Genomic DNA, 16,682 nt, shown 5'->3' on the forward strand with positions numbered 1-16,682 from the left:
TTTTCCTAGCTTACTCTTGCATCCTCTTATCAACAAGAAGTCCATAATTTCTGAAGAAATCATTTACATTGAAACATGTCCAGGGTTGGATATAATTCTTATTGCCAAGTTTCCAAGTTATTCAGTGATGATGTTTCAACGAAGAGATAAAAATGTGATTTACAGTACTAGCGAAGACGAGTGTATGTACTGTGGAGGATAATGGGTGTAGGAGCTTAGAATAGCCAATGCTCTAGTACAGTAAGTTACTCTGATTGTGTTACATTTCATTTGAAGTTTCACAGTCCTACTGTTTCATCTTTAGGAAATTCTTTGGGATGAGTAATTGGAGTTCTATTCTTCAACTACAGTGCATCCTTAAATAATCACTAAATGTTTTTGAATGGAACTTTGAAGTGCAGGAATAATTTGTGCCTAAGTTAGGTAACCTACTGAATACTCAATGTATACTCTTAACTTGCTATAGTTTATAATATTTATATCAGCCATTCATATTTATTCTGCATAGATACTGTCATTTAAACATCTGCCACAAAGTTACAATATGATGATTCAGGCTTGCATACATTAACAAGAGAAATATTTTGTATCTGTTTATTCTTAATGAGAACTCGCGTATAGGCAATCTCTCTCTAACTCATCGCATTCTCCAATTACAGTTGCCTGCATAAAGCTGTGGATGGATTCTTCAGACATACAGCAAGCAGTAAGTGGAACAGTATGTTTCTATTGTACTTTTAAAAAAATCACATAGAAAAATGTTTCCTGAAACTTTGTGCTGGTGAAGTTTGGATCTGCCTTTGAATTTTTCTTCAATAGCAATACATTCCTTGCTAGGTTACATGATAAAGATTATCCTTTACTGAGACTCTCGCAAGGGGAGCATGGGAGAAAGCTTCTTCATACAGGTTCACGTGCCCTCAAACTGGCATTGTTGAAATGTGTTGTATACTGCTGAATTCTCCACTGGCATCAGACTGAAGCATCAAGTTTGTCCATCTCAAGGGAGAGTTGTAGTTTAAGTTCTTGCTTCTGAGCTTCAGCAAATAAACATTAAAGCTTTAAAAAAAAACAAGAACAAACAAAAAAAAACAAAACAAACTGCTTAATTATTCAGAACTCCCTGTTACCTGAGAGAATTATAATTCATCTCCTTGATTATGTGTACACAGAGTGAATGCTACCCAGTTGTCTAATTAGCACTGATCAAATAATCACAGCAATAAATTCAGCTTGGAGACTTCTAATCCAAGTGCTTCCCTTGATAACAAAAAATCTTGGGTAATGGTGTGACTTTTCTTTTTCCCCCAACTTTTCTAGCTCTAATGGCTGCTTCATTTTACCCAGAATTACAAGTATTTGCTTATCCTGACATCATTTTGCATTTCGTATGTAGCAATAGTGTTAAGGATAGATTTGGAACTTTTTGAAACTGGCTACTAGGTCACAGTAACCTCTTCATATCTGACATCTAAAGCAGATTTATTTTTCCCTCCAAGTACTTTGTCCATGAAGTTTTTTGTTACCTCAACAATTTAAGTTTACTGAAGCACTGCTTTGGGATATGTAGCTTAAGTTGTTACAGTGCTAAATGAGCAAAAAGATGATAGACAGGAACTGCCCTTGCTCAAAAAAAAAAAAAAAAAAAAAGGGACTGCTGCCAAAATATTTATTGGCTTATAGCCAAACAATCCAACTCTTTAAGGAGCTATATCAGCATGAGGAAGGTTTTAGTAGTTCTGTGTATACTAAAGGTTATTTTAAAAAATAAATTTAAAAACCCAAACAACTCATGGGCCAAATTCTGCCCTTATTTAGCAAGAAGTGATAATATTCAGTTCAAAGAATTGTCAGTTCTGCAAATATAAAGAAAAATTATGGAAAATTAATATTTCTTTTCAACACTAAACATCTGTAGCATACCTGACTCTTCAGAATCCTCCAGACTCTCTGTGCTACTGACTGAAAGTGTGTTCCTCTTCCCTGCATTGGTCTTTCTCCTCTGTCTTTTTCATTGATCCATGATTTCTGGGGAAGAGAGATTTTCTAAGTTTGTCATTGTGTTCTCATCAGTTACCCTTACAGATCCATTCATAAAATGACTATTTTATACTCTTCATTAGACTAGATAAAACTTTAAATGTTCTAAAATAGTGCAATATTAAGCATGCCCCTAACAGGACAGGAGATCTGCTGTTTCAAAAATAGCACATCATAAAAAGAAACAGCAAAAAGAAAATTCAAAGCAGTACTGTAGTGGGTCTGGCTAGGTCTGGCCTCTTTCCTTCACCTATTAAACTCCCTTGATTGTGACACATGAGTTTTCTTGCTTTTGTTCTTCCTATTCACTCCCCTGTCCCACTTAAGGGGGAACTGAACAAGCAGCTGTGTAAGTGCTTAGCTGCTGGCCAGAGTTAACCCACCACAACTGGAGATGAGAATTTTATTTAAAATCAATATATTTGTTAACTGGTTTCACTCGATACATGCAACTTGATTAATTTATCTCCATGAAACAGTCAAATCATGTAGACAGTTTGCAATATTAAGAAAAGATACTCACCTTCTTCTGTCTTGCATTCTTCTGCAAAATTGCATACACTGTTTGTCATGAGCATCCAAACATGAACACCGAAATGAAGACTGGAAAGTACTTTGAATCTGGCCTGTAGACCTTTTACCTCTAAAACTGCCTCTGTAGTTAGATAGCCCATATGGCACAGTCCTCCTGTGGTGAGAATCACAAATATTGTATATTTTAGGAGCCAATTAAAATGCTATTCCATATCTTTTCTGTTTTAGAAAATAGATCTATTGATGCAAAGCAATAAATAGCGGCACAAAAATCAAACCCTATGCTTATTACGTAAGAAGTTCTGCCTGTAACAGATCACAACTTCTTCTCAATCAACTCAGGCTTTCACAAAGTTATAAAGTAGCAGACAATCAGCTCAACTGGCAGAATTAATTGGCAGCTACGCTGGCTATCCAGAAAAATTTTGATTACTAACAGCTGCTACAAATACATCCCCAGGTTATTGCTTATTTTACTGCTTATTCCTTTATTGTGTTGGTTAACCCCCACAAATGCACAGAATTTGTTATGTTCAGTGCCATATGTAGTATGAAGTGACAAAGGAGCTGTGCTGATTTCCACCAGATAAGTAACATCATGTCATTGTTGTCATCTTCATGATTCAGAGCCTGATTTGCCATTAATTTTATCATTGAGAAATGGAGAAAACTGTCAGCATGATTCGTTTACTGCATCATGTTTGGAACATGACCTATGGAGTTACAAATGTGGGAAACAGCTAGATAATCTTCCTCGCATGTATCTACTGGTACTTTTCTACAAGAGAGCATAAACTGTACCACAGCACACCAAGAAATACTAAGAGGTAGTTCTCTTTATTTCCCTGCAGTCTGGCATGCTTTGTTCTTTAATGGGTTATAGTCAATATTATTATCAGAAAAGGACATGCTTCATCACTGCCTGCTAACATCCCCAAAAAGCATTTGATAATTTAGGCTGATGTCATAAGTTACACAAGTTGTTAAAGTATCTCAATTGATAGCAGGTGTACACCACATGGAGCTTCTGGAGACCCATAAAAGTTCCCATGTACTTGAGGGATGGGCTAAGCAACCCACAAATCCACAAACACTAAAAATCTGAAAAGAATCTCATGTTCAAAAGCAAGAAAGAGGAGTGGAGAGAAAAAAAAAGGCAGGGGAGAGGAAACAAGAATAGATCTAGAAGGGTTACGGGAAGATTACAGAACCAAGCCTGAATAATCAGTCTGGAACCACTAACTTCACATAGTTGTACTTCTTTCATTTGCTTTCATAAAAACATCATTAGGCTATTAATTGGAAAGCTGCAAATTTTCCATTTTCCACACTCATGGTGGGCTGAAAGATTCAGAAACATTATTTTCCTAATCCCTGCAATAATTTTTGTCATAACATCAGTACGGTTGATGCAAATCATTTATTCAAACCTCTGCACTTATAGTACATATGAGCTTCTAACAGTGCACCTCGTCTTTCACAGCCTGAACCACAGCACACCTATCATATATAGAATTATCATAAAATCATACTGAAAGATAGAAAATCACAAGCAGTATTTCTGTGTGTCAGAAACCATGAGATGGTCTTTCTCCAGCAGATGGTCTGCCTTGCCTATACGCAGAAACTGTTGCATATTTTAATGACTTCCTCCATTCTATGGCTATGCCTAGACGCTGGGAGAGACCAAGAGTATGCGTATTAGTCTTAAAAGACTTCAGGACTTGATTTTGGCCCCCCTTCTCAGTCATTTAAAAAGCTTTTTGTTGTCTTCAGGATTAGGGGCAAGTTCCATTTTATAATTCAAGAGTTATTAATAATTCTTACTGCCATCTACTTTAGAATAATGAATGATAAATGGCTAATGTAGGTAACTTCTGACATAAATAACTGCTGTATGGTCATACTTTTTGATACATTCATTTTTTTATGAAGTAACGGCTGGTATTTAGAGACATGAGCAGGATGAAGTTCCTGTATTTTTAAGAGTGGCAAACCCTCTATGAAAACTGTCTGGTGAAATTCTGTTATTAACTTCCTGCTCAGATTTAGGCTGAAATGAAAAGATGAATTTCGCTTCGTCTAGCCCAACGTGAAACCCCTATTTCAAGGCAAATAGCTTGCCAGGGGATAAAGCAGCTTTTTACAGCTTTTGCAGATGTCATCCCACATTGCGCTAACAAGACATAAAATACCGTAGTATGTTATTCTCATTCTTTAAAGTGGCTCCTTGTTAAAAAGTCCACTTTTCCAAAAGACGATAGTGTTTTTTCTTACTCTAAATCTCTCAATCAGCATCTCTGTGGGACTGAGCTGCGGTTTGCCCTGTGTCAGTGGTTCTGCCTAAATAGCCAGAGAGGAAGAAGGGCACGTGTTTTATTCTTTAGTTGCCGCAGTTTGCAAATTAACAGACCAGCTAGAATTGTCATCAACTTCAATTTTATCTCAATACATCAGTATGTGATCTACAGCGACTGAGGAACAGGCCCATTACCAGTCTGCTGTCTTTCATAAGAGAGTAAATTTCATCAAACAGGCAGGGGTGGAGAATATAGTATAATTACAAGTGAGAAGAACCATGAATCACAGCCCTAAGCAAAGGAGGAGACTGATATTTTAGATGCTGCTTCTGATCTTTCTAACAAAGTGCCTTATGTTCTACAAAACTTATAATGCTTTTATAAGAGTATGCTTCACAGCTTGGAAAATGTATTCAAGACCACTTCATTCTCAGTGGCCCAGAAATACATGCCAATGCAATGACATTTTCAAGTGTAAGAATTTTAACTAGAACGCCCAAGCAAAAATTTTTATGTAAGCTAATGTGCAGATTTGCCAATCGGAGATGAAAATACAATAATTCTCCCAATATGCCTGGTTTTGATTTCTAATCCAAAAATTCAAACCCAAAACAGATAAACTTCAATAGCAACACAGAGTCTTTCCAACAGTATTCAGAAAGAGCTAAAAAAACATAGTAGATGTTTTCTTGCCTGTCAGTTACTCTGACGCAACTCATAAATCACAACATTTAAGCAAATGTTAGTCTGTGTATGGTTATCATTCCAGCAGCTGAAAATGTTAGTATTTCAAGTTAGTTCATGCCTCTTTCTCAGCACTTCAGAAGTGAGAGGAGATGCCAAAGAGATTCAGTTGAACAAGTATCGGAAGCATTTGCCTAGCAGCATGCTTAATCTCAGATTGTTACATGTGATTAACAGATGCTGCTGCTTATTATTAATTCTTATTATTTTTTATGGTGCTGCAATGATCAGGTTCCAAATGATGTAAGTAGAATCACAGTTTCTACATGCTGAATGGCAATTATTGTCAACATGTAATATCCACCAAGCATTTGTGTTGCTAAGAAGCCTCTTTGCGTTCCATTTCAGGTGAGGCATCTGTTTTCTTTAGTCAGAGCTTGCTGAGTTTAGTATACACAGGGCAGTTTGTGTCTCCACAGTGAAGATGAGGAACAGCTGAACTAGGCAGAGGCAGATTTGCTGGCTAGCCATCTGCTAGGTTTCTGGGGATCCAGAACAACCCGTTCCCTTACACTGTGTTCCTTGTGGTTATGACCGGGTCCCTGGCCAAAGTACTGGCTAAAAGCCAGTTACAAACTTTTTGGAAATTTCTATGCAAAATCCACAGATTTTAAAAAATTTTAAACTTTTACATTTCACAAAAAAATGTTGAATTTCTGACCTTTAACTCAGTATGCATTATTTCTTTCTTTAGGAGAACAAAATTCTCCTGAAGCAGTGACATGGGTTTCCACATATTTAAGAGCTAATGTGTTCTGTGTGTCCTTTACGCCTTTCTTCTCTACAAAGTGGAGAACAAGCAAACCTATGCAATTCTGCACCAGCCTTTCCAAGGTACTGCTTTGAACTGGTATCTGTGGGGCAACATACAAACCTAAGATTTATGGGGAAGTGACCCTCTTTTGTAGAGTTCAGTTACCAGTATGATTACTGCAGCCAAGGAGTAGGTGCATAAGTCTGTATGCTCAATTTTAAAGCACTTTCTAAATTACAGAAGGTCTCAGTTTAAGGAAATAGTTTCTTCTTCAGTATAAGCTATTTGTTCTTTATTCTGTATGCAAAAAAAGATGCTAACGCAACTCTCCAGTACCTGGAATTATTCCGTATGATGAAATTATGCTTAGTCAGTGCAACAGATCTGTTATCTGAAGATAATTCCATGTATAATATAGAGCAGCACAAAGCTAATCAAAGCACAGTGTGCTTTTGTCAATTGAAACATACTTTTGATTTCTGCAATGGAAGGAACACGCAGCAATCTTTAGGTCAGCCAATGTTTCTCCTAGAATTTTTTAAAACAAAAAAAATATAGACCTGTAGATTGGATACTCAGGTTCCAAAATAACCTAGATGATTTCCATACTTTGTGTCCACAAAACACAATTGTAAAAGCTCTCCCCCAAAAAAGTCAGCTAGCTCTTGAAGCAAGTTTTTGCCATTAAATTAACAGAAATAGGCATTTGTTTGTTGAAAAAGACAAGAAATACTGTCTAATAGTGAAACAGCCGTTCTGAACCAGTGATATCAGTGAAAATTTCCCACAGAAAAAAACCTGCCCATTGAATGACTACTACCTTCAAGTCTAATGGGGAAGCATGATTCACCCAAGTCCTGCTGTCCCTCACTTACACTATAGTGAATGTTCAGAATTCAGGCAGACAAATCCAATTTGTTTATTTTAATTTTTATAACATGTGGCTGAGTTTCTCATGCTATGTTAGGATTGACCTATGAGCTGCTATTGTTTTCTACTTTCCCAGCCACTTAAACACAGTAGATACCTCCAGGGCACTTGAGAGTTTCAGCCAAAACAAAGTGATGAGGGGGTTGCAGCAATTATCTTAGATGCAGTGATTTCAGTATTCAGCAATATATTTTCTGGCATGCATCCAAGCCAGCAAGGCTCCCAGCAGTCTCCAGCATTTTCAGACAATCTTAAAATGTATGAGATCCCTGTAAGGACCACTGAGAACAAAGAACATGGAAAGCAAGCAAGATTTAACATCCTCCAAGTGAAACAAAATATTTCCAGAATGAAAGATGCTTGGGGGAAACAACAGATATTTCTGTGTATACTTTCATATAAAGCTACTGCAGTAATATTGTGTAGCCGTGCAGATGAAGAGATCATTGGCTGCTCTGAAAGTTGGCTCCAACTCTTTCTGTAACAGGCATATTTTTTAACAGAGTAGTTCACAATAGGTGTACCTCCCATACTATCCCTTCTTTCTCATCATCATCATTTAAGAAGTAAAACACCTTCTTCAAAGAAGTGTCTGACTTGGTCTTCTGTCATCTTAACCACATGCTCCATTCCCAGAAGCTGTAGTTACTCTGAGTAGCTTTTTGCAGTTAAAATAATTTTCAGAGGAAACAAACTTTTATCCTTTATAGCCACACCTTTATTTCCCACATCCTTAATTTAGTAGTAGTCAGTGTTCCTAGAATACCTAATAGGCTACTGTTATCCAAAAAGATGTACCTCCACGATCTTGCTAATTTGGTTTAACCTTCACTTTTTTTTTCAGTCTTATTCTTTAAGTAATACTTGCTAATTTGTGAAGACCTCAGATTAGTTATAGTTAATTAGTTATAGCTAACTTAGGTAATAAGCTAAGGATTGCACATATCTGCTTCATCATCCAGTTTCACTGACCACATGAGTTCTTTGATTTCCTTCCTACTGAGACTTCACGGTACCCAACTTAAGTACTGTGAGAGAAACTGAAGGCTTTTTATCACTAGTCATCCTCCTCCTGTAGCTGTCAAAAGGACGATACATGTTTTCTGTTTAAAATATGATCAGAAAAATATCTGAGCTGTTGAGTGAAAAGCTGGGGTATGTTTCTTGAGGTAAGCAATATGAAGCAAGCCGGGGGGGGGGGTATTTTCCATTAACACCCCAAATACCAGAGAGGCTGGGTAGGGTAGAGCTCACATGACCTAATAAACTGAGCCCTTGTTTCACAGAAATACCTCTCTCAAAACAAGGCTGCTCATATCCTTCAGTACCTCATACCAGTCCTAATCTGCTCCCAGTTTTGTGGCAAGATATATGATTGTTAGTTTAAATAAATAAAATCCCGTGCAGCATTTTCTATCTGTGAGGCCCAAACTTCCATAATTCCTTTTCTTCCTCTGACTGGCAGGGAGTATTATTAGTAAGTGGGCTGGTTCTAATGCAGATACACTGAGGTAAATCCCAGAAGGCAAAGCAGCTGGAAAATATGGATGAAAGGAATCAAATTAAGTGTCAAATGGTAGCTTTTTCAAACTAAAATTCAGAGTGCTTATTGTAGCTGCTGAAGCCACCGTAGCAGTGCACACAAAGAACACACACTCTAATGCATGTTTCTACCACTCTCCACAGTGTATACAGTTCAAAATCCACTGCTGGTTTAAAAACAAATAGAACAAAAACCTGGGGGAAAATAAACACGTGGTGTTAAAATTTAAGACTGATGAAAGTGGCTGTGGTTTGACAGCCCTCAAGACTGTTTATGCTTAGAATTAGACCAACATGAGCAGCAGTAGTGAAATTCCACAGCACTAGCTACTAGTGTGTCTCATCCCTGACCCCATCTTCTGCAGGGCCAGCTCCTGCAGTGACATGGGATTTTAGTCTGCAGAGCCAAATCATTTCAAGTCTTTCTCAGAACACTGCTGTTAAAATATCAATACTGTGAGTACTGTAAATAAGCTTTACAGGAAGACTAAGAGGATATATTCTACTTTTAGACTGTGGAGGACATGCAAGCTGTGCACGTTTCAGACAGTAAGATACTGAAAGCGTGAAGTCAGTACACAATTTAAATATGCAAGAATAACAGGCCTAAAAATCAAATCACTTAGTGATAAAACATAATAACAGCAGAAGCCTGTTACTACGTACAGTAAATCTATTCGAAATACTCTCCATTTGATGTGAAGACTTGTGCAGCTTTTTAACTCCAAAGATCCTCCAATTTTTAGGATTAGAGATATTTCCAGTCTGTCATTTAAATTCAACAGAAGATTAATCACTTAACTCTTGGCACTTGGTTCTGATGGTTAACCATGCACACTGTTTAACCGACAGATCAGCTTCCTCATTTGAACTGCCTGGCTTGCAGCCACTGTTTTATCATCATGCCTTTGGCTAGCAGATATTTTCCATTTGATCTATTAAGATTATAAGCACATGCTTAATTGCTTTGCTGAACAAGAGATCTTTAGCTGTGTACTTTTATTTCCAGTAATATATGAGACATCATCTATACTTATCTAATGATGAAGATAATTCTCAAAAAATGGGGTCTCTGTGATACTTTATAATACCACTTAATATCCATAAGGATGAAAAGCATTTTAAATTATGTTATGTGGGCTTCCATTCAACAAAATTCAATCATCAATGAGATGCAGGTAACAAAAAGATGTTACAAAGGAAAAGTTAGCCAGCAGAGCATATAGTTAGAACAAGAGTATCCAATTGGTTGTCTTAGTCTTCTCTTTTGTAACAATATCCCAAGACATCACTTCCTCTCTACATATGAGCAAAACCACAAGTGAAGCGATCATAGGGTACAAATTGTTTCCATTCTAAGTTGACTTTCTCATGGTGACCTAAGCCAGTAGTGAGCAAAGATCATTAACTGTTAGAGAGCTGATTGTATGTGGAATCAGCTGCTGTTGTCTGTTTAGCTTCTGCCAAGTCCTGGACCCCTAACAAACCCATCTCTCAGGAAAGACCAAAAAAATCAAAGTGTATGAAAAGCCTTTCTCACCCCAACAGGTGGTTACATTAGGTCAGGAAAACAGACTTCTAGAGGGGAACTATCTGGAGTCAACCTAGTGCTAAATTTTGATGCCCACTTACGAATATCTGACTTGCATATGTTACAGAAACAAATTTCTTCTTTATTAAAGTGACAAAACACCACTTCCTTGTAGTGTCACCATGTAACCACATACTGTGAAACACTCATCATATCCTCTACCAATATATCCCACAGAGCAAAGCAACAGACTACAAGTCAGTGCACGCCCTTGTGCTTCCACTGAGGAAATAGAACATGTGTAAGTACAGAGGATCAGAGCCACAAGCACAAAGATGTTAGATCAAATTCCTCCTTTCACTTTGTCCATCCAACTCTACTGATTCAGAAATTCGTGTAATTGGCAGACAGAAGTCTAGGATCGTCATGTAAGCTGGTCTTTATAACACGGTCACAGAATTTCATCCAGTTACTCCTCTTGAGCATAATAGCGAATACTGAAATAAGATGTCATCTAGAAAAAAAAACCCTTTTGCTTTGATTTAGACACTTCAAGAAACGATTATTTTTGGTGCTTAGTTTGAGTGAGGAAATAACTTACCATTGTGGATCTATGCTAATTCTCCTTTGAAAGTGTCTGGATTACTGCCATAAATTCTCATTATACTTTTATTTCAGAATTAAAGGACACTTGAGTATCTGATATTGTGTCCTCATGACAGTATCACTTTCTTATAGTTGTCACTAATTGAATCACATTTTGCTGTCAGATGCTTAAGCTCAGTTCATATTGAAATACAGGACCCCTTTGAAGAAGCGCAGATCTAAAAGAAGCCTTGTCTATATTTTCTTCTTTAACTCACAGAATTAAGCATCAAGTTGTGGCTTTATTATATCAGTGGGTACTGTTTAAAAGACAATTCATTCTTTCTTCTTTAAAATGTGTCTATAGCTATAGATCAAGATAAGCATAATTAATCACTTGACAAAAAAAAATACATTGTAAACTAATTCCTGAGTAATCAACCTTATCAGTGAGAACAATTTACCAGCTTTTAATTATCTTTGTTATGCAACCTTTGTCTACACCACATAATTGCATTATTCTATTCTGATTTACCTGACTTTCTTTAGGTCGTCGTCTTTCCCACTTAAGGCTCTGACTGTTCCCAGCATAAGTCTCACTATGTCAAAATAACACTGGTGCACTTAGTGGTCTGGACTAACAGCAGTGGTTCGTGGACAAGTATAAAGCAATACTCAAAAGTGTGCAGACATAATTTCTCATTTAATTAGCAATAGCTGCAGACAGTCAGAGCCTGCATATTCTGCAATTTTGTGCTTTTCTACAACTGTCACCCTGCTGATCTAAGTGGTTTCTCGGCAAGGATAGGAATAGACCCTCTGTCATCACTCTGCCTCCAACAGTTTCAATAAAAACTTTAACCACTTTTCCAGAAAAGGAAGAGAGGCCATGACCAAGATTTGTTTTGAATATATTACGACAATGCTTAACAGCATCTTCTGTTGGGAAAAGCAGGGGGAAGAAACCAGAATAGGAAGTAAAGTTTGTCTTTGAAGTATGGAGGAGAGAGTAACCTGGAAACAGAAAATATTAAAGAATTTATGATGGGAATAAGAAATGATAAAGTGAAGGTCGTTAAGTCAGGGGAAATAAGAAGGAAAAAAATATGAGAAGCAACTGTAGTGTTTGATGTAGGAAATAAAACCAAATAAGATGTGATATGTAAATAAGCAGGGAAAAGATCAGAATCAGATGTAAGGAAAACTTCTCCTACCCTCTTTCTGGCCTCCCATTGTGTGTACGGTCCTCAAAGTTGCATTTGAGCCAAATTTTTAGTAAATATGAAAACTTTCAACAACATGCATACAACAGCAACGTAAAAGCCCCATTTACAAACAGCCAGTCTGTACAGCTCCAGTGGTTGCTCCCATTTAAAAGAAGTAGCATAACTTTCTTGCGATATTAAATTGCACAAGCTCATTCACATCCAGAAATACCTTTTGACTTACTGAGACATTATTCCAAGTAGGACACCAGGCCAGAATTAGTGCCTGTTCATTTAGACGTGTGACATGAAATCTTAATCCTGCTTCTGTTGCACTGAACGTGGTCCAAGATGTCTAATATCTCCACACATACTTATTTCAGTGACTACCTCTGCCTTCATATAGAGAAGCACTCCTAGGAGGAATCCTAGGATTTTTGAAAATTGGGACTGAGCTCTTTCAGCTTAGAGGGAGATTGGTATGTTTACCTCACCTGTAAACAGAGCTTTTCCTTTCACTGCTCACCTTGCTGGCTCAGACCGGGCAAGTTTCAAGGAACAGCTAGAGGAGCAGGCCAGCAAGGCAGCCCAGTTCAGACACCTGCTCTTCCAGGCCAACCAACTTTGAGAGGAGCTCATTACTCGAATTCTACTGAGCACTTAGAGATTCCAGCAAATTCAGTTCCTACTTGACTAATTCCCTTCCTTTCCACCATTATCCACTCACTATTTATCAACCCCAGAGGGCCCCCAGCATCCTGATTAACCTAGTTCCAACAGCGTTATTCAGTTATACATGTCCTTGCAGCACAGTAGCTAAGATGTATCATTCTATGTGAATATCTAATATTCAAATTGAATATATTCATTGTATAGCTTGCATAGAAATGTCCAGTCAAATGGCATAAAAATTATGTGTGATAATAATCAGAATCTCCTAGAACTCATGTTGAATTGTCCCAGGCTAACCTATACACTGGATGGTGGGGATAGATTTTACATATCTGAGAGATGTGCTGTTATTTTATGTACAACTGACTTCAGTTAAGAAAATTATAGCCCCAACTGTTTAATTTTGGATTATTATACATACTTCATTGCTAATGCTATAGGTATCATTAAAGTGTTATGTATGTAGGCTGGGTGTCAAGAGGAAAGGGGCAACCTCTTTTCACTTGTGCCCTGCGATAGGACAAGGGGCAATGGATGCAAGCTAGAGCACGGGAAGTTCAACCTTAACATGAGGAAGAACTTCTTTACTGTAAGGGTTACAGAGCCCTGGAACAGGCTCCCCAGAGAGGTTGTGGAGTCTCCTTCTCTGGAGACTTTCAAGACCTGTCTGGATGCGTTCCTGTGTAATCTGCCCTAGACTGGTCCTACTCTGGCAGGGGGGTTGGACTCGATGATCTCCAGAGGTCCCTTCCAACCCCTGACATTCTATGATTCTATCTCTATTCTCTGTTCTTTCTTTGGTGATGTTTGCACAAAACTTTCAGGTAGGAAAAAATTCTCCACATCACTGAATTAATGCACACTAAATACTTTTCCCACTGGAATGAAAATTATAATTCCTGTAGACTTAAAACAGGATATCCTAAAAAAAAAAGAGGGGAGGGGTGTTTAAAATTAGCAGAATTCTATTTGTTCAGTGCGTAGAAGAAAAGGAATGTCATTCCCCCGTTTTCACTGGTGAGCTCTGACTTAAATATACTGAGTCATAAATATTTGGCTAAAATAACTCTAAGTAATCCTGGGGTGGATTAGTGCAGGTATGGAACTCAAAGAGTTGAATGACTTGTGTGAATACATGATACTTACCGGTTGGTAGAAGTTCAAAAGACTTGTCATCAGACATGGCCTCTAGCCAGGACACGCATGTGAATTTACAAATTAAGTGCCCTAAACCCCATTTGACTTAACCTATTTTACTGCTACTTTCTATTTTTCTATTCCTTTTGTTATTTTAATCTGATTAAAAGCTTTGCAATTGATTCAAAGGCAGATCTGAGTTAGTACAAACGTTCCCAAAGTGTAGTCAGTGGAATACTTGACGCTGTGTGTGGAAGTTCACAGTCATACAGTCACAAGATCTTTAATTCTTGAAGTTCATCAAAACAAATCTGATTTTAGATTCATCTGATCTCCTGATTATTTTTTAATGAACTGATTGCTGTGGTGGCTACAGGACTGAAACCTATTAGCCTGTGAAAATCTCTACAAATCCTTAAGACTGTTTTACTTACTCAGAGAGACAGGATATATACAATGGTCTAGGAAAAGGCGGCCTCTAGCCTTTAGGATGTAGGCAAAGTGTCACTCTTCCTGGATGATTTCTTTTCATTAAGTACTGTTAGTGCCAGACCCTGCTTTTCTGCATACGTGCTTCACCCCCACCGACCTGTGTGACTTGTGTTTCCAGTTCATGGGAAATGTTATGTTTTCAGAAATTGTTTTTATTATGAGTTGAAACAAAAACTTATGTTTGTCATTCCCATAAAACATAATTGTAGAAGATGTTCATTTGTGACATCTTAAATCTGGTATAGTAAGGTTTTCAAAAATTATTATTTTAATGTCAAAGTATCTTTCCTCATGAATTTTTACGAAAACAGTACAGTTGCACACACACACACTATTCTTCCTTTCCCAGTGAGTGGTTTATTAGAAACAGATTTCTCCTACAACATAAGTACTTTTTTCCCCCGTGACCAATTTCACTCCGGCTACACGCAGTACACACGTGCTCCGTACAGCAAGGTACACACGGACAGCCGTGCCCCTCGGTGAGCGTGTGTGTGGGTACCGGCAATTCACCGCTCCGAGGCGACAGGGACTGCGGGCGTTCGCCCGGGGCTCTCTGCGGCTCACCGGCACCCCGGCGGCCCTCCGTCCGGGCCACCCCGCCAGGTGTCAAGGCGGCGAGGGAGCGGCACGCCCCGCCATGCCGCCCGGCTCGGGGGGCCCCGGCAGCGCTCCGCTCCCGCAGCAGGACCCGGGCTACCTGGGGAGCGCGGCGGCCTCCTCTCGTCCCTCCCTGACCCCGGCGGGGGGCGGCTCCGCCTTCAGCGGGGCCCGCGGCGCCCCCGCCCGGGCTCTCCCTCGGGGATCCCCCGGGGGTGGCAGGGAACCCCCGCCCGTTACCTCCCCACGGCAGAGGCCGGGCCTCCACACAGCCCTCTCGCCTCCCCGCGCTGGGTGGCCCCTCGCCTCCCCCTGCCCGCGAGGGTCGCACCCGTCGCAGCCCGGCCCGCCATTTCGCGTCCCGCCGCCCGCCCGCCCGCCCGCACTCACTCGGGGGTGTTGATCCAGATGATGTCGAGGTGGCAGTAGTAGACGCACTCCTTGTCCTTGTAGGTGTAGCAAGTGCAGCGCCGGGCTCGGCGCCGCAGCGCCCCGCCGTCCACCTTGGCCCTGCCGCCGGCTGGCAGCGCCGCCGCTTCGCTCTCCTCCCGCTCCTTCTGCCCCAGCGCCGCCGAGCGCGGCTCGCCGCCGGCCGGCAGCGGCAGGGAGCGGGGCCGGGGCAGCGCGGACCCTGCACCGCGGGAAGGCAAGAGCAGCGCTGAGCTCCCCCTGCGCCACCCCAGCGCCCCTGCCCCCGCGCACCCCCCGCCCGCGGAGCACCCCCCTCCCCCAGCGCCTTCCGAACAGGACCCGAACCATCACCAGCCCCTGAAAAGTTTCAGGGCTGTCAGAAGCACCGTTATGTTTACATTTACTGCAGCGTGGGGGGTGCACCCGTAGCCCCCGCAGGCGTGGGGTGCATCGCTAGCCAGTGTTTTTGTTTTAAACCTACGTGCGGCCAAACGATGTCTTTGGCATCTAGTTATTTACCACGCATCGGAGTGGGCTATTGCTTAGAGCCTCTTGGAAGAAGAAGGAAAAAAAAAAAACACCAACCCAGCCTTTCTTTGTGTGCATGCGTGGAAGTGGCAAAGAAAGAAAGAAATTCATGTTACCTGCAGTCGACGTAATTGTAAGTCCAAAGAGGAACAATAAACCCAGCTCCATTAAACCCAAATTGCACGCTTGTTAGCTGCGGGCAAAGGTGAACTGCAGGGGCGACTGAACCGTTCCAGGAGGAATCACTTCAGGTTGGAGGCAGGGAATATCCCGGGGCTGGCGGCACACGCTGCTCCCCGGAGCTCGCTCCCACACGGAGGTGTGATTAGTGGTTCTCCCTTGCAGTTATTTTCCTCCAGTGCAGACTTAGTCCTGAAGGGGAGAGTGTTGTCAAAAGAGGGGAAGATCCATCGCTGGGCTTTTCCCACACACACACACCTCCCACCCCCAAATCTGATCAGAAACCGGAGCTGCTGTTTCCCAGCTGCAGACGCCTCCCACCCGCGGACAGCCGCCTGCCTCCCCCGGGGCGCGGGCCGGGGGCGGGCACGGCCCGCGCTCCCCGCCCCCGGCCGCCCCCCGCTTCCCACCGCGGCAGGTAAAAGGCAGGGACAAAGCAGCACATCCTCCCCAGGAGCGGGAGGCACGGCCCTTTTGTTATTGCTAATGCAAGTTCA

At 40.7% G+C, this 16,682-nt stretch overlaps 1 protein-coding gene across 2 annotated transcripts; it reads right to left on the reverse strand.

Moving 5' to 3' along the window:
• Positions 1 to 947: 947 nt before the first annotated feature.
• On the reverse strand, positions 948 to 16,437 carry EDN3 (endothelin 3). 2 transcript variants are annotated; one of them, XM_068416306.1, is made up of 5 exons: positions 16,122 to 16,437; positions 15,457 to 15,697; positions 2,564 to 2,728; positions 1,924 to 2,028; positions 948 to 1,059 (listed from the first exon to the last, which is right to left on the reverse strand). In XM_068416306.1, exons 1-4 carry the CDS (start codon positions 16,171 to 16,173, stop codon positions 1,956 to 1,958), a joined length of 531 nt encoding a protein of 176 aa, XP_068272407.1. In that variant the 5' UTR covers positions 16,174 to 16,437; the 3' UTR covers positions 948 to 1,059; positions 1,924 to 1,955. The 2 variants fall into 2 exon arrangements, with proteins under 2 accessions (XP_068272407.1, XP_068272408.1); XM_068416307.1 differs by having other exon boundaries at positions 989 to 1,037.
• Between the last annotated feature and the right edge of the window lie 245 nt (positions 16,438 to 16,682).

The sequence above is a fragment of the Nyctibius grandis genome, chromosome 19 (assembly GCF_013368605.1).
Source record: "Nyctibius grandis isolate bNycGra1 chromosome 19, bNycGra1.pri, whole genome shotgun sequence".
Classification (NCBI taxonomy): Eukaryota; Metazoa; Chordata; class Aves; order Nyctibiiformes; family Nyctibiidae; genus Nyctibius; species Nyctibius grandis.

What these genes read in the sequence shown, in the direction of transcription:
- EDN3 (XM_068416306.1), bottom strand. Translation starts at nt 16,173, where the DNA reads ATGGAGCTGGGTTTATTGTTCCTCTTTGGACTTACAATTACGTCGACT. An exon ending in TACAATTACGTCGACTGCAG is followed by an intron (nt 15,698 to 16,121) that starts GTAACATGAATT and finishes CCCGCGGTGCAG; the next exon opens with GGTCCGCGCTGCCCCGGCCC. An exon ending in AGAATGCAAGACAGAAGAAG is followed by an intron (nt 2,029 to 2,563) that starts GTGAGTATCTTT and finishes TCTCTTCCCCAG; the next exon opens with AAATCATGGATCAATGAAAA.